Source organism: Arachis ipaensis, chromosome B1 (genome assembly GCF_059453495.1).
Source record: "Arachis ipaensis isolate K30076 ecotype BB chromosome B1, ASM5945349v1, whole genome shotgun sequence".
Classification (NCBI taxonomy): Eukaryota; Viridiplantae; Streptophyta; class Magnoliopsida; order Fabales; family Fabaceae; genus Arachis; species Arachis ipaensis.
Genome location: NC_142436.1, coordinates 75,608,436 through 75,627,475, shown reverse-complemented (window position 1 = coordinate 75,627,475; position 19,040 = coordinate 75,608,436). Strand labels below are relative to the sequence as shown.

The following is a 19,040-nucleotide window of genomic DNA, read 5'->3' as shown; positions in this document are numbered from 1 at the left end:
AGTCGTGTAGTGTGAATCTAGTGCCAAAGGGTCTTAGTTAGCTTAAATTCACTTTTAGTCATTCTGCAAGTGAGTTTATCTTGTTAGTTTCCTTTTATATGTATTATCTTTGATAGTTGTAATAGAGTGCATTCTTGTGCCGATTATTTGCTATCTATATATAGCAAAATCCTTAGTGTATTGGTAGAACAATTAAAGTGACGTTTAGAAAGGAGACGGAGACTGAAAGATAAAGATTGAATTAAATTTTTTTTATTGTATTTGGTATAAAATGTATTGGATTGAGGTATGTTTTAATTTTATTTTTGGTTTAAGATAAATATAGAAATTAAGGGATAGATTTAGAATTTAAAAAGTTAAATGAAAGTATTTTTAAAAAGAAATGTTATAAAATTTCCATTTTAAAATATTTTAGTCCCCTATATCTTCACTTTTTTAAAATACAAAAGAAACTAAAATTTTATATTTTAAACTAAAATTTTAATTTCAATCTCTGATCACCAAACACAATACTTTATCCTAATCCTCAGTTTCAGTCTCAATCCTGGGAAACAAATGCAACATTAGATACTTCAGTAATACACAATTCTAGTTCTTATGTTAATTTCATATTGACATCTAATTTTCTTCTATGGCCACACTAATTCCAAAATGAGTATCATATTTATCATACAAACTAATGTTCTTCAAGGAAATAAGTGGTACTCATATACGTATGGTACCTATCTATAAGGTAGTATTTGTTTTCATGTATTGAAATAGAGACAAAAAATTGAGATTTAGTATCATATTTGTTGATATAGAAACTGGTATTAATTTCAATTTCTAAAATTTTAGTATTTTATACTTCTAAAAATAAGGGATATAGGAAACTAAAATTTTTAGAAACAGATACTGAAACTCTAATAATATTTTATATCTAAAATACTTTCATTTTAATTAATTAATTTCAACTTTACTCTTTGTACAAATTAAATTAGAACTTCATTCTTTCTATCTTACTTTACACTAAATACAATACTGAGATTTATTTCGGTGTCTGTCTTTCCATCTCTCTGTTCCAAACACTACCTAAATTTCTAGAAAAGTAGATAGAAACTGAAATAAAATAAAATGAAAATAATAAATAAATAAAATCGGATTGGATCATGTTTAGATAATCAAATATCAATTGAAATAAAATAAATGAACCAAATTATAAAATAAATGAAAAAAAAATGCAAATTTGATTTTTCATTTCAATTTCTCTAAAAAATTACTAACAGTATCATACTTACATATGAATTCTCTCTATTTCTTTGATGATGAAAAATATTGTACTCATTTTGGAATTAGTGAAGTAAGAGAAGGAAATTAGGTGGATAAACACAGAGCAACGAAGACATGTTCTACATCAGCACTTTTTCTTCCTGCCTCCTAATCAACACGTCAAAATATATCTATACCAATATATAAAACCAATACCAGAGTTTGGTGTCCAATTTTTATAGACACCATTTGCCCTCAAATAATTCATTTTACAAATTAAATTTATGGACAAAATAGTAATAATATATTTTTGTTTATAATTAAAAAAAAGTCATTAACCCATTAAATAACTGCTGCAATCGTGAGGAAATTAAATAACTGCTCCACTTATAAATATTCCTCACTATCGTCGATCATTTTTTCTGCATCTTGCTATCTTTTGGTTCTGACATGCATTTACTAAGAAAGGGATACCTGCAAATCATCGTGAGAGGATTTGACAAGGAAGTTGATACAATTTTTATGCCAATTCCATTGCCAAATACAGGTACTTTTTTGAAAAATAATAATAGACGTCATGATAATACAAGTGATTGGTATTTTATATTTACCGTTTATTTTATTTTTGAGTACTAATTTTTAATTTTTTAAAAAAAATTCAAAGAACAAGTACTCTTTATCTTATTCTATTTTTACATCTAAAGTTTGTATTTTTTTTGTATAATTATAGATCGAGCACTACTACTCAAATATATTCTATAGTACTAAAATTTATCTATAAATATATTCTATATTTATTAAAATTTATCAATATTTTTTTTTTGCATTGTTTGATACGTGTTATCAAAGTCTATGTTTATTAATTGATACGTATTATTAAAGTCTATGTTTATAATTTCCTAAACTATCTAAACTATTAATTATGTAGAGTATTGAATTTGACATTTATTTATAAAGAGTACTAAAATTGACCTTTACTAATTTTTTAAATTATTGTAAAAAGATTAATTAATTTAATATTATTCATTGTCATATGATTGGCATATAAAAGATGTAAAAAAATTTATACTTACCAATGGTAAAATGAAAAATCTCTACGTATATTTTGTTAATTTTTTTCTTTATTTTTAATATATTTTATATTAAAAAATATTATTTTTTATTAATTATTAGATTGACATATAACACAATAAATATAATAAATATAGTAAGATACGAACTTTGTTAATTGATTTTTTAAATAATCTGGCAATTTAAGATAAGAACTTTGTTAATTGATTTTGTTAATCTCTTTCTTATTTTTAATCTATTTTATATTGGATAATATTATTTTTTATTAATTACATTTAAATGTCTTAAAGATAAGAACTGTGTTATATATTTTTAGTTATTTCAACTTTCATGATTATTTCGTTCTCTTTATTTTTCTATGTCATAGGCGAAGTAAGTTTTAATTTATTATTTTTCTTATATATATATTCTATTTTAAAAATTATTTTATTTTTTTATGTTTTCTAATATGTTTTATTGTATTTTTCTTTTACTTTAAAAATTTTATGGTCTGAAGATCTTCTGTTAAACGATTCTAACCATATGATCAAGGAAGAAGTTCAAGATAATAAGTTTGAATTTTGGTAATTTATTGAGTCTAATTGAAATAAACACATTGAAATATAATAAACAGAATTGTTAATTCAACATTTATTAATGAATAATTACTAAAAAAATATTATCTATACCAATATATGATGGGATATGGAATTGTGGTATCCAATTTTTTCTTTTCTCCTTATTTTACCCCTGTTTTCTTTTTATTAAAAATTGACTTTATCCTATGACAGGACTTAAAAACATATTTCAATCAAAAAAATTGCTACTACGTACTCAATTCTTTTTATTTTATTTTATTTTTTTAAAAACTGGCTTTAACCCACGACAGATTTAAAACTGATTCACTTTCAACCCACGACAGAATTTAAAGTTGATTCACTTTCAATAAAAAAAACTATTAATACGTACTCAATTTAAATACCGATTCACTTTCAATAACAAAAACTTCTGCGCCTTCAATCGTATTTTACTCAAGAGAGTTAAATATTTGTTTCACTTTCAATCATGCTCTTACAATCATTCTTTTTCTTTGTGTCTTGCTACCTTATGTTCTGACAAATATAATTGAAAAATTCAACGAATCAGCAATCATATTATATCAACTAATATAATTCCTATTCCAAATCCATTGTCAAGTACAGAATTAACTACAATTAGACAAATGGTAAGAGCCACCCATCATCATCATCGTTTTGTTTCAGGTAACATAAAACTTAATATGTATTATGATAATTTAATTTTTTCGGCTATAAATTCAATTTTTGCTTAATATCTGTATTCTATTCTTTGAAAAATCTAGAATTGAAAGCGCATGATAATGGAGTTGGTCCAAATAACAGAAGTCATAGTAACATAATTGGTTGGTATTCTATAACAAAATTGATTAAATTAATATACACTATTTATATATTTCTTATGCTTATTATTTAACTTAAAAAAAATTACATATATAACAGAGCACTCCTTAATAAAAAATACAAAAAGTTACTAAAATTTGGTGTCCAATTTTTTTTAGACTTCGTATATCCTTACATAATTTATTTCATAAAATAAATTTAGTGGACAAAATAATAATTTTTTAATATTTCATCTTTATCATATAGTATATAAATAATTAAAAAATTAAAATAAACAATGTATTCATAAAACTAATAATAACAAATAGAATAAAGAGAAAAAATATTAACATATCGCTTATTTTTTTGTCATGTGTATTTTTTAATTTGAGTGATTAAATATATTTTACAAAGTAATAACTATAAAATGAAAATAAATTTATTGCTCTAAATTATTAAAAGAAGTATTGAGTACTCTTTAACTAAAACTTTTATTATAAATTTATTACAAAAAAAATATATTTATGTTTCAAATTAATATAGATGCTTGGGATAAAATATTAAAAATAAAAAAATATGCATTTGTATTCTCATATTAAAAAAATAAATGAAGTCATTTTAAACACAAAAATACTACGTTATAAGATAATTATAAAAAGTTGTCAAACATAATAATTTTATTATCAAAATAATATTTATATATTGTGTTAAATTAATGTAACATAATGATTTTTAATATACTTTAATTTAATTTTTTTAGTTTTTATTTTAATTTATATATTTTCATATTTTAAAATTTTGGTAATAATATATATATTTTATAATTTTAAAATAAAACCAGGAGAATTCTGACTTAAATACAAACATAATGATAGAAGAAGAATACAAGAATATTGATATTTCATCTCATGTATTTAAATACATGGCATAAATAAAAATTAATCCTTCTTATTAAAAAATTATTTTCCATTTAAAAATTTAACAAATACCAAAATTTGATCACAGTAAAATGGATCATAACTTTATAAAAAATTTAAATACTATATTAAATATTACAAACAATGATTGGATAAATAATTTTCAAATTCTAAAATTAAAAACATAGATAACGCTTTACATATTTATATGAGTTACTGAATCAATTTTTATTGAATAACTATCTTAAATATCAATTATCAAAAAATGCTACTATATCAGCCAATAATAATAATAATCATGAGACACGTAACATTATTTATTATTAAAAAATATATTAATTTAATAATATTAAATATGTAATAAATTCCTAATGTGAAATGTTAAAATATAAACACAAAAAATAAAGATAAATTAGAGTATAACAAATAAACTATTTTTTAAAAAATATTTCTGCAATCTTAACGGACAAAATACTCATCATATTGTTAATTTATCATAATAAATTAAAAAAAATAAATTTAAAAATGTCACAAATTAATGGACGATATTCAAACTTTGAAAAAAATCAATGAAAAAAATATAATAGAAGAATATTATTTTTAAAATATTCTCTGTTTCGGAATAAAATTAAACAAATTTAAAATAATTAAAATCACCTTTATACGCGACATAAAAGTTAACTTTAATCATGATAACTAATTTTAATCTTATGAATTCAAATTATGCTTGTTATCTGTATTGCTCTTTAAAAATATAGGTCTGGAATCACATTATAATGAAGTTGTTCAAGTAAAAGATGTGGTGATGTCCTAACTGGTTAGTACCCTATATACTCAAAACATGTAATAACGTCGTTTTAAGTCATTTTGCCTACACATTAAATCTTAATATAGAAGATTAACAAAATTAATTAACTTAATTTACGCGATTTGATTTGGTTTCTGAGAACTAATTTTTAATTCTTTTAAGATAATCTAAAACATATTAAGTTTGTATTTTTTTTTTTTTTTGTATTAGTGTAGGTCGAGACATACACCACGGCTACTAATTCAATGCCTCAATCAATCTCTTATAATGAACCAGTTACAAACAATACTAAAAGCCATGCAAATATGAAGTTAGTACTCATTTACTCTACTTATATTTTTAATATTTTATCTTCATCGCATAATATTCATTTAAAATATTTTTTGTATTGAATAAATTAAGAGGTTTGATATTATGCACTACTATATAAAATGCCTAATGTTAAACAAAATGATGAATTCTATAATAACAAAAATAAAACAAATAATTAACAAATACTATAAATTTTAAATAGGCAATACATTCATAAGACTAATAATAACAATAACTTTGTAAAAAAATTTGGTAACAACATATATCTTTTAAAATTAAATAGTAAAATTAGAAAAGATCTACCTTAAACACAAAATAACAATTATTGTAAAATAGTACAAAAATATGTCTTATTTTATCTCATGTATTTATTAATGTATTGTATAAATTATATGGATCCTTTTTATTATAGAATCTTTACCAATTAAAAATTTAATAGATAGTAAAATTTGGTCATGGCACAATGTGTTCTAATTTTTTAAAAAATATCAAAATACTATATTAAATATTATAAGTCAATAGGTAACTAAACTAAAAATCCTCAAATTAAAAATATAGATAACATTGTATATATTTTTATGAGTTACCGGACAAATTTTTATTGAATACCTAATCTAAGTACAAACTAAAAAAATGCTACTACAAATATTATTTAATATTATTTAATGGCAATAACTGTAATACACATAACATCATTTAGTGATGAAAAATAAATCTTAATTAAATTACAGTAACTAAATAATAAGTCCTTGATGATAAAAAAATTATCAAATTAAAATTTAATAATGTATGAGAATATAACATAAACACAAAAAAAAAACAAAATAAAGTACAATGAATAAACTAATTTTTAAAAATATTTTCGCAATTTTAGCGGACAAAAACTTCATCATATCGTTATTTTGTCATAATAAATTTAAAAAATTAAATTAAAAATATTATAAATTAATAGACGACAGTCAAAATTTTTAAAGAAATAAAATAGAAGCATTATCATTCTGAAAATACTTTTTGTATATTTTAGAATAGTTGAGAATAAAAATTTACTCTATCGAATATTTCACCTCATATATTACCTAAAACTTTAAACTATGACGATTTTATATTACCTCTTTAAATAAGATCACGTCAATATTAAAATAAAAAAATATTTATCTAATAAATTTGAGAAGTAAATAATATATTAACAGAAAAATAAAATTAATTTCTTAAAAACAATAGAAAAGCGGCTGAACAGGCACGTAAGTGCCTGTTGAGCCGCTAGTATTAATAAAGAAATAAAATTAATTTCTTAAAAACAATAGAAAAGCGGCTGAACAGGCACGTTAGTGCCTGTTGAGCCGCTAGTATATATAATATTGGAGTGGTAATAGCATTTTTTTAAAATGTGGATTGTTGATGTATTATTTTCAAATGTGGAATCGACGAATCGTTTAATTAAAGAAGTAAAAATCAGACAATTCGATTTATTAAAGATACAAAAATCGGACCGTCCGATTTCTAGAGATACACAAATCGGACCGTCCAATTTGTAAAGGTACAGAAATTGGACTGTGTGATTTGTATACTTTTCACAATTTTAAAAAACACCAAAACTTACAATGTTATATATCACTACTTTTACTTCCATAACAAAAAAAAAATAGCTCAAAACGGTAACATCTAGATAAATAATTTGAAAACAAAAATAATATTTTTAATAATAAAGGGTTAGAACAATAGCATATTGGAAAAAAAGCTTTGCTGTGCCCTGACCTTGTTCCTCCCCACTATTTGTTGGGCATCTTCCCTTATTACTTATTAGAAAAGTAAAGGGTCTTAGAAGAAAAGAAAAAAAAAATTTAAAGGGTCTACCAGACTACCACTGAAGAACACCGAAATTTGAAGAATCATTCAACTATTCAAGTCCAAAAAAATCCCACCATTTGCGTATAGAAACTGTTAAAATAAAATCTTTATTACTCAAATGATGATCGAAAAAGACATTGTTCATTATTGTACTAAAACAAAAAACACAAAATCATAGTTATATGGATGCATTTGGACGTGATCTCTAGCAAAATAACGGTTTTTGGTAGAGTAGGGGGATTGAGTTAACGGAAGGTTGCCAATTGCAAAATAAAGGCCGGGAAAAAAATTTTCATTCTCCTTTTGGTAACTAAGAAGGCAAAAAATAAAAACAAGAACCAAAAAAGAACCACCAAATTACAGTACAAGTTTACAAGACCATCAGCAGGGAAAAGAAGCCTCTAGATCTTCCCAATGATGATCACAGACCGGCCACTAGAAAATTCCCAACAGCTCAGTGCACTGTACTACCTACATCCACCTGCCATGGTCATCTTGAAAGATTGCGGCAAAAATAGCCCCGATTTTTATCCCAAAACTCCCATCTGCATGGAACATCAACATATCCTAGCTCCGGCAGATTCCAGGTCTCCGAATCATAGGAGATAGCATGTTATTCTGGCTAAGGCCGCACACATGTCACCAACTCACCTTGCATGAGTCGCCTAAGTCTAGCATGAAGCAAAGCAAAGCTGGTATGTCCTCCCCTAGAAAAACAGCTCTATTATGAACTAGCAAAATCCGTCGAGGACCAGCGAGGAACAAGCTGCAATAATCAAAACAAGCACCGGACGGGTGTCACTTATTCTGAACTCAGTATGATTTTAAAAGCGAGGGCAAGACCATACTTCCCAAGGCTACAAGTCTCTTAAACATGTTAATTGATATTTTTTAATTAAAAGAAAAAGAAATATCAGTTCATAACCGTTGGGCGCATTGTTAAAAATCCATGAGTCAGTAAAACCTTATTTTATTACTGCTAGTTTGATCATAACACCGAAAAAAAAAAGGAATAAATAAAATAAAATAAATGAGCATGAAATTTAGCTATGTTGGAAGAAAAGCATAAGACTGATATACAAAGCATTAGGTTAAAAAAAAATCAAACAAGCAAACCTATTTCACAACTTTCTGTTGTTAGGTGCTTCCAGGAATATCACTTCGAGCACTTTTCCGGTTCAGGTAGCGAATGACAGCATCCTCAGCCCTGAGGGGAAAAAAAGGAACACAACCCAATCACAGTTTTAGGCAATATGTTAATCTAATGAACAGAAGGCACAGAACATCCTAGTCATATCTTCCATTTTTACTCTCTATTGTTGCTCAGCTATTATGGATTTACGGATCAGTTTTATCTCCACTACCGTAATATTTCATCTGGACTATATCCTCTACTGCCTTAAGCCCCAATCTAATTTTAAACAGTTGATCTCTGAATAACCTATGCATCACTAAGAACGCAAACGGAACTCAGTAGAAACCATAAAATGGTAGTAATACACTATTCTATTAGTTGCAATCTAAATAAGCTTGGATCAGACAGCGACACTGCAAGACAATGCCATAGCAAAAAGTATTCAAGTACTGTGTGAGTCCTGCACTAAGTGTAAAAGCAGTTCTTTCATAGTATTGCTTGTTTCCCATTGATAGAACAAACTTCTCTTGTGAGAGTGCTTGTTCATAGGGTTGCTATACTCTTCCATGTCCAAGTTTGAGTTAACAAATATTAAGGTTCCAGCCAACCATAATGTAAAATTTTCAGGTATGCCTATTGCATCAGAGACTCAAAGTACAAGGTAAAAAAGTAGTAAACTGCTTACCATGGTTGTTTGTAGAATTCAGATCGTCTTTCCTTTTCCTCATCTTGGCAGGCATCTCCAGCAATAAGCTTTAGATCCTTGCTCTGTGATGCAATCAAAGCATTAATAAACTCTGCTGGAGACTGGCTAAATCCCAGAAAGAAGGCCCGTCTTCTGCGATGCTCATGGATCTTCTTCATAGAACTACAAATCACTTCATCAAGCGCATCAATCTCTTTGTGCCTCTCAATGCTTGCCAAGTATGCAGACATATCCTTCTCCAGTGGAAGAGGCACATCAACCAGCACATCATAACATGTAGTTCCAACCGGACAATTTCCAGAAAGCTTGATTTTATGCTCCACGTGTATAGGCTGTGGTTGTGATAACTGCTGTGATATCTTCTGTAAAATTGTGGAGAATTTTATTTTCTCTTCCCCAAACACCCTTTGGAGAGAAGGATCACACATGAAGAATGAAGGGTCATTTGGGCTTTGTAGTTTTCTAGACTTCACATATTGCCATAGAGCAGCTATTATTCTAGGCCGAGTATCAAACTCAATCCCTAAAACTTTGGACAGTGCTGTTGAAACCACAAACTTTTCAGGTATATAATTCATTGCTAGTCTCATCACCACCGTGAATTCCTTGTCTCCTTTCCTCTTCACCTCAAAACCGTCCTGCTGGGCAGGTGAACGAGCAGGATCCCATATTATAAGATGATTATCCGGATAGAACCCCTGGTCCAAGTATATGGTAATTTTCTTGAAGAAAGCCGAAAACTTGGGATATGAAGGGTTCAACCCCTGCGAGACTCCAGCCAACACAGGATCTCTTCCATCTTCCAATATCCTCCCAGTAATCCTAAGTGACCAAGAAGGCTCCTCTGCCATTTTCTTCTCAGTATCGATTCTATTCTGATTCGAAAAGGTATTATACACATAAACACGAAGAGTCTTCTGAACACATCTGGGGCTTCTCACAGCCTCCTGTATATCAATCTTCTTCCTAGACAAAGCAGCATCAACCTGTCCCTCAAGCTCAAGCAATTGAGTATAAACAGCAGACTCAGGCAGAACTGCGGCCACCTTATCTGGAATCCTCTTATCCTTCTCTGGCAAGCTCCTCTTCCTCCTTAGAGGAGCCGGCGTCAATTCCATGGTCTTAAAAGCCGAAGACTGGTTAGTATTTGAAGAACCGGCCGGCCTAGTAGGCGGCCTCTGCCCGGAGCGCTTGGCAGTTGAAGCAGGAGTTGCCGCTGCCGCCGCACTACTACCACTTGAACCATGAGATTGGCTAGCAGGATGAGCCTGCGGCTGGCGCGGCGGTGGCTGCTGCTGGTGTTGAGGGATGGATTGAACATGGGAATGGGGTTGTGAAAACTGTGATTGTGCAAGTAACTGGGTTTGGGGTTGTGAGAGCTGAAAGTGCCCGGGGAAGTGAGAACCACCTTGGGTTTGAGGAGGCTGTGATTGGGACAAAAGATGGGGTTGTGGGTGGGTCGCGGGTAACGAAGTGGAAGCAGCGGTGGTGGTGGCGGCGGTACCGGCGATGGGGTGAGGGGCAGCTCCGGAATTCCCTAAAAACGACGGTGCCGCAACGTTCCTACCTGGATTGTTACTGTTCATCGTTCCTTAAACACGAAAACCTAAAGCTCGAACTAAATTAAAGGGCGAAAATCTGCAAAGAGAAAATTTTGAGTCGAAATCTCCTGGATGATTGACCTGAGCTTCCCGTCTCGATGCGGAGAATGAAAACCCTAGTTTAAAAACGACAATGGGAGGAGGGAAACGACACCGGGAAACCGGAATGGGATTGTACGTTCAGCGTTAGAGTGTAGTTGTGTGAAGGATTTAGAGATCATTGTTCCAATGTCGGCCTACTAACAGTAATGTTGTTGGTGTATTGGCGGAATCAATGAAAGCTTCAATCCTCTCACCAATTCGCTTGGACGACAATGATGTCTAATGTTACTTGTTAGTTGTTAGTACTTAGTTGTAGGCTTGTATTTTGGATTTTATATCAGGTTAATTTTAATCACCAAAACAATATCAGATTGATTTTATATTTTAATTTAATTTATTTAATTCAATATGATTCTAATTTGAATTGGATAAATTTTTATAAGATATAATTCAATCCAATTCAAATCACAATAATTTAAATCAACTTAAATTAAAAAATAAAGCAATTTAATACGATGTAAATCGCAATCATTTAAAATTTTGAATTAAATTGCATTATAATAAAAAAAATAAAGTCAAACTAATATAAAACAACATCATAGTCACCCAAAAAAAAAAAAAAAACAACATCATGAATAACTAAAAAAAATAATTTTACAATGCTTTTATAATAAGCAATCACCTGAACAATTAGGCATATGAACAACAATAAATTTAATTAAAAATAAAAAACACTAAGATAAATTAAATGCAATATGATTTATAGCTTCTGAATTAATGATCCAAAAATTATTAAAATTAAAATTATAAGAGGTGCATGGATAAATGAAAAAGCAAGGAAAAAGTATATTTATTTATCATTCTTCTTATTATTAAAATAAAATATTTTTTATAGAACTAAGAAAAATGATAAATAAATGTATTGATGCATTTACAGTTGATTTTGTGTCTTTAGAACTTGTACTTGTTCTCCAAATTATCGAACTTGTTCTTGTACTGCTGTCATGTACGACATTCCGTTAATTATTTAACGTTGACCTTACAGTGGGACTACATTGAAGTTAAATGAAACTTTTTTGAATTCAAATAGGATACTTTAAATTTTAAAGACCAAAACATAATTACACTCAAACATAAAGAACCAATTTAATATTTTACTCTATTTTTGATACTATAATTTTGCTATATTTTTATAGTTATGTAAAATTAATTATTATAATTTATTTATTAGATATATTTTAATAAAAATTAATGATAATAACTATAAATACAATAGTTATTAAATATATTCTTTCATAAATATAATTTAATATAAAATCTCATTCTCATAAGATACATCTCTCTCTACAAAATAAGACAACAAAAAAAAAAGAATAAAAGAAACATCATTTTATTTGCTGCGCTTTGTTGATAGTGGGCTGATTGGTGACAATTTTGTTTCTTTTTTGGATTGATTGTCGCTTGTAATAATACTTATAAACCACTTTGGAGCCAAATTGCTCATATTTAACAACCATTCGCTTTGGGAGGTTAAAGATTCCTTGTTGGTTACATAGTGAAATTAAGCAATGCATGGACATTCTTTTGATGTGTTTTTCGATGTTGACTTAAAATTTTCATAATAAAATTTTAATTGCAATGTGATAATAGGTATATTTTTCAAGAAGGCTGAGCTAGTCATGAACGCAGTAGCTCCAAACAAAGTTTTACAGCCACAGACTTAACTAGGAGGAGAGGTGGTAAACTATCAAAAAAGACGAGTCAGAATGATATTTTGGACCCCCAATTTTCAAAAGGGCAATGCTATAGTGCGGAAGAGATTTTTTTTCAGCAGGTGCTGAAGAGACGTGGTAAAAGATAAATTTTACGCGTGTTAATGTTGATTAGACATGCATAGATAGGATCTGCAAAAAGATAGATCCTGCAGAATTTGTCTCAAAAATAACTTAACAATATTAGATTAATTTCCTGTTAATAATGCTAATTATTTTGTTGGACTTTTTTTTTATCTATTGACGCTTTTTGGTGCAATAGTGGGATTGATTGTAAATTTTTGTATTATTTACTTAATAAATTTTTGGGCCATCAAATACTTAAAGTTCAAATAATAATAATAATAATAATAATAAAAAATTAATTTGGGTTGGTCGATTGGTCAAATTACTTTAAATAAGTATTGGGAATTCGAATCTTACTTTATACATGCAACAACTCGTTGAATAATAATAATAAAAAAAGAGTATAGTATAAATATAGTAGAAACTAAATGCCAGTCTCATGATAAAAGAGTGTACTCCACTTGCTTATCAATAACATACATATCACTCTTCCTCTTTCTTTATTCCTAGAGTAATTAATTCCATTTTCAAAATTAATTTCTGTTTCATTTCATTCAAATCCCTAAAAATATCTATTAACATTTAATTCAAATAAAATGCAATTTCAATCCAGTGAGTTAACATCCGAGAAGAAGAAGAAATTACATAGAGTGAGATATCAAGATTTTTCTCCCCCATCTCATTCCATCCACTACCCCAGAAATCAGGAAGACAAAAAATGCAGAAAGAAAAAACCCACCTTGGTCATTGGAGCATGCCATAGCATTGTATCTAATTCATGTTGGTATGTTATTTAGTTTCATTTTTTCGTTTATTGGCACTAGCGGCTCAACAGGCACTAACGTGCCTGTTCAGCCGCTTTTCTATTGTTTTTAAGAAATTAATTTTATTTCTTTATTAATACTAGCGGCTCAACAGGCACTTACGTGCCTGTTCAGCCGCTTTTCTATTGTTTTTAAGAAATTAATTTTATTTTTCTGTTAATATATTATTTACTTCTCAAATTTATTAGATAAATATTTTTTTATTTTAATATTGACGTGATCTTATTTAAAGAGGTAATATAAAATCGTCATAGTTTAAAGTTTTAGGTAATATATGAGGTGAAATATTCGATAGAGTAAATTTTTATTCTCAACTATTCTAAAATATACAAAAAGTATTTTCAGAATGATAATGCTTCTATTTTATTTCTTTAAAAATTTTGACTGTCGTCTATTAATTTATAATATTTTTAATTTAATTTTTTAAATTTATTATGACAAAATAACGATATGATGAAGTTTTTGTCCGCTAAAATTGCGAAAATATTTTTAAAAATTAGTTTATTCATTGTACTTTATTTTGTTTTTTTTTTTGTGTTTATGTTATATTCTCATACATTATTAAATTTTAATTTGATAATTTTTTTATCATCAAGGACTTATTATTTAGTTACTGTAATTTAATTAAGATTTATTTTTCATCACTAAATGATGTTATGTGTATTACAGTTATTGCCATTAAATAATATTAAATAATATTTGTAGTAGCATTTTTTTAGTTTGTACTTAGATTAGGTATTCAATAAAAATTTGTCCGGTAACTCATAAAAATATATACAATGTTATCTATATTTTTAATTTGAGGATTTTTAGTTTAGTTACCTATTGACTTATAATATTTAATATAGTATTTTGATATTTTTTAAAAAATTAGAACACATTGTGCCATGACCAAATTTTACTATCTATTAAATTTTTAATTGGTAAAGATTCTATAATAAAAAGGATCCATATAATTTATACAATACATTAATAAATACATGAGATAAAATAAGACATATTTTTGTACTATTTTACAATAATTGTTATTTTGTGTTTAAGGTAGATCTTTTCTAATTTTACTATTTAATTTTAAAAGATATATGTTGTTACCAAATTTTTTTACAAAGTTATTGTTATTATTAGTCTTATGAATGTATTGCCTATTTAAAATTTATAGTATTTGTTAATTATTTGTTTTATTTTTGTTATTATAGAATTCATCATTTTGTTTAACATTAGGCATTTTATATAGTAGTGCATAATATCAAACCTCTTAATTTATTCAATACAAAAAATATTTTAAATGAATATTATGCGATGAAGATAAAATATTAAAAATATAAGTAGAGTAAATGAGTACTAACTTCATATTTGCATGGCTTTTAGTATTGTTTGTAACTGGTTCATTATAAGAGATTGATTGAGGCATTGAATTAGTAGCCGTGGTGTATGTCTCGACCTACACTAATACAAAAAAAAAAAATACAAACTTAATATGTTTTAGATTATCTTAAAAGAATTAAAAATTAGTTCTCAGAAACCAAATCAAATCGCGTAAATTAAGTTAATTAATTTTGTTAATCTTCTATATTAAGATTTAATGTGTAGGCAAAATGACTTAAAACGACGTTATTACATGTTTTGAGTGTATAGGGTACTAACCAGTTAGGACATCACCACATCTTTTACTTGAACAACTTCATTATAATGTGATTCCAGACCTATATTTTTAAAGAGCAATACAGATAACAAGCATAATTTGAATTCATAAGATTAAAATTAGTTATCATGATTAAAGTTAACTTTTATGTCGCGTATAAAGGTGATTTTAATTATTTTAAATTTGTTTAATTTTATTCCGAAACAGAGAATATTTTAAAAATAATATTCTTCTATTATATTTTTTTCATTGATTTTTTTCAAAGTTTGAATATCGTCCATTAATTTGTGACATTTTTAAATTTATTTTTTTTAATTTATTATGATAAATTAACAATATGATGAGTATTTTGTCCGTTAAGATTGCAGAAATATTTTTTAAAAAATAGTTTATTTGTTATACTCTAATTTATCTTTATTTTTTGTGTTTATATTTTAACATTTCACATTAGGAATTTATTACATATTTAATATTATTAAATTAATATATTTTTTAATAATAAATAATGTTACGTGTCTCATGATTATTATTACTATTGGCTGATATAGTAGCATTTTTTGATAATTGATATTTAAGATAGTTATTCAATAAAAATTGATTCAGTAACTCATATAAATATGTAAAGCGTTATCTATGTTTTTAATTTTAGAATTTGAAAATTATTTATCCAATCATTGTTTGTAATATTTAATATAGTATTTAAATTTTTTATAAAGTTATGATCCATTTTACTGTGATCAAATTTTGGTATTTGTTAAATTTTTAAATGGAAAATAATTTTTTAATAAGAAGGATTAATTTTTATTTATGCCATGTATTTAAATACATGAGATGAAATATCAATATTCTTGTATTCTTCTTCTATCATTATGTTTGTATTTAAGTCAGAATTCTCCTGGTTTTATTTTAAAATTATAAAATATATATATTATTACCAAAATTTTAAAATATGAAAATATATAAATTAAAATAAAAACTAAAAAAATTAAATTAAAGTATATTAAAAATCATTATGTTACATTAATTTAACACAATATATAAATATTATTTTGATAGTAAAATTATTATGTTTGACAACTTTTTATAATTATCTTATAACGTAGTATTTTTGTGTTTAAAATGACTTCATTTATTTTTTTAATATGAGAATACAAATGCATATTTTTTTATTTTTAATATTTTATCCCAAGCATCTATATTAATTTGAAACATAAATATATTTTTTTTGTAATAAATTTATAATAAAAGTTTTAGTTAAAGAGTACTCAATACTTCTTTTAATAATTTAGAGCAATAAATTTATTTTCATTTTATAGTTATTACTTTGTAAAATATATTTAATCACTCAAATTAAAAAATACACATGACAAAAAAATAAGCGATATGTTAATATTTTTTCTCTTTATTCTATTTGTTATTATTAGTTTTATGAATACATTGTTTATTTTAATTTTTTAATTATTTATATACTATATGATAAAGATGAAATATTAAAAAATTATTATTTTGTCCACTAAATTTATTTTATGAAATAAATTATGTAAGGATATACGAAGTCTAAAAAAAATTGGACACCAAATTTTAGTAACTTTTTGTATTTTTTATTAAGGAGTGCTCTGTTATATATGTAATTTTTTTTAAGTTAAATAATAAGCATAAGAAATATATAAATAGTGTATATTAATTTAATCAATTTTGTTATAGAATACCAACCAATTATGTTACTATGACTTCTGTTATTTGGACCAACTCCATTATCATGCGCTTTCAATTCTAGATTTTTCAAAGAATAGAATACAGATATTAAGCAAAAATTGAATTTATAGCCGAAAAAATTAAATTATCATAATACATATTAAGTTTTATGTTACCTGAAACAAAACGATGATGATGATGGGTGGCTCTTACCATTTGTCTAATTGTAGTTAATTCTGTACTTGACAATGGATTTGGAATAGGAATTATATTAGTTGATATAATATGATTGCTGATTCGTTGAATTTTTCAATTATATTTGTCAGAACATAAGGTAGCAAGACACAAAGAAAAAGAATGATTGCAAGAGCATGATTGAAAGTGAAACAAATATTTAACTCTCTTGAGTAAAATACGATTGAAGGCGCAGAAGTTTTTGTTATTGAAAGTGAATTGGTATTTAAATTGAGTACGTATTAATAGTTTTTTTTATTGAAAGTGAATCAACTTTAAATTCTGTCGTGGGTTGAAAGTGAATCAGTTTTAAATCTGTCGTGGGTTAAAGCCAGTTTTTAAAAAAATAAAATAAAATAAAAAGAATTGAGTACGTAGTAGCAATTTTTTTGATTGAAATATGTTTTTAAGTCCTGTCATAGGATAAAGTCAATTTTTAATAAAAAGAAAACAGGGGTAAAATAAGGAGAAAAGAAAAAATTGGATACCACAATTCCATATCCCATCATATATTGGTATAGATAATATTTTTTTAGTAATTATTCATTAATAAATGTTGAATTAACAATTCTGTTTATTATATTTCAATGTGTTTATTTCAATTAGACTCAATAAATTACCAAAATTCAAACTTATTATCTTGAACTTCTTCCTTGATCATATGGTTAGAATCGTTTAACAGAAGATCTTCAGACCATAAAATTTTTAAAGTAAAAGAAAAATACAATAAAACATATTAGAAAACATAAAAAAATAAAATAATTTTTAAAATAGAATATATATATAAGAAAAATAATAAATTAAAACTTACTTCGCCTATGACATAGAAAAATAAAGAGAACGAAATAATCATGAAAGTTGAAATAACTAAAAATATATAACACAGTTCTTATCTTTAAGACATTTAAATGTAATTAATAAAAAATAATATTATCCAATATAAAATAGATTAAAAATAAGAAAGAGATTAACAAAATCAATTAACAAAGTTCTTATCTTAAATTGCCAGATTATTTAAAAAATCAATTAACAAAGTTCGTATCTTACTATATTTATTATATTTATTGTGTTATATGTCAATCTAATAATTAATAAAAAATAATATTTTTTAATATAAAATATATTAAAAATAAAGAAAAAAATTAACAAAATATACGTAGAGATTTTTCATTCTACCATTGGTAAGTATAAATTTTTTTACATCTTTTATATGCCAATCATATGACAATGAATAATATTAAATTAATTAATCTTTTTACAATAATTTAAAAAATTAGTAAAGGTCAATTTTAGTACTCTTTATAAATAAATGTCAAATTCAATACTCTACATAATTAATAGTTTAGATAGTTTAGGAAATTATAAACATAGACTTTAATAATACGTATCAATTAATAAACATAGACTTTGATAACACGTATCAAACAATGCAAAAAAAAAATATTGATAAATTTTAATAAATATAGAATATATTTATAGATAAATTTTAGTACTATAGAATATATTTGAGTAGTAGTGCTCGATCTATAATTATACAAAAAAAATACAAACTTTAGATGTAAAAATAGAATAAGATAAAGAGTACTTGTTCTTTGAATTTTTTTTAAAAAATTAAAAATTAGTACTCAAAAATAAAATAAACGGTAAATATAAAATACCAATCACTTGTATTATCATGACGTCTATTATTATTTTTCAAAAAAGTACCTGTATTTGGCAATGGAATTGGCATAAAAATTGTAT

The 19,040-nt window shown here is 25.9% G+C and overlaps 1 protein-coding gene across 1 annotated transcript; it reads right to left on the bottom strand.

The window, feature by feature from the left end:
* Positions 1 to 7,656: 7,656 nt before the first annotated feature.
* On the bottom strand, positions 7,657 to 11,376 carry LOC107631613 (SWI/SNF complex component SNF12 homolog). The gene is made up of 3 exons (XM_016335106.3): positions 9,401 to 11,376; positions 8,697 to 8,787; positions 7,657 to 8,346 (listed from the first exon to the last, which is right to left on the bottom strand). The coding sequence occupies exons 1-2, from the start codon at positions 11,005 to 11,007 to the stop codon at positions 8,718 to 8,720; spliced, it is 1,677 nt and encodes a 558-aa protein (XP_016190592.1). The 5' UTR covers positions 11,008 to 11,376; the 3' UTR covers positions 7,657 to 8,346; positions 8,697 to 8,717.
* Positions 11,377 to 19,040: the final 7,664 nt, after the last annotated feature.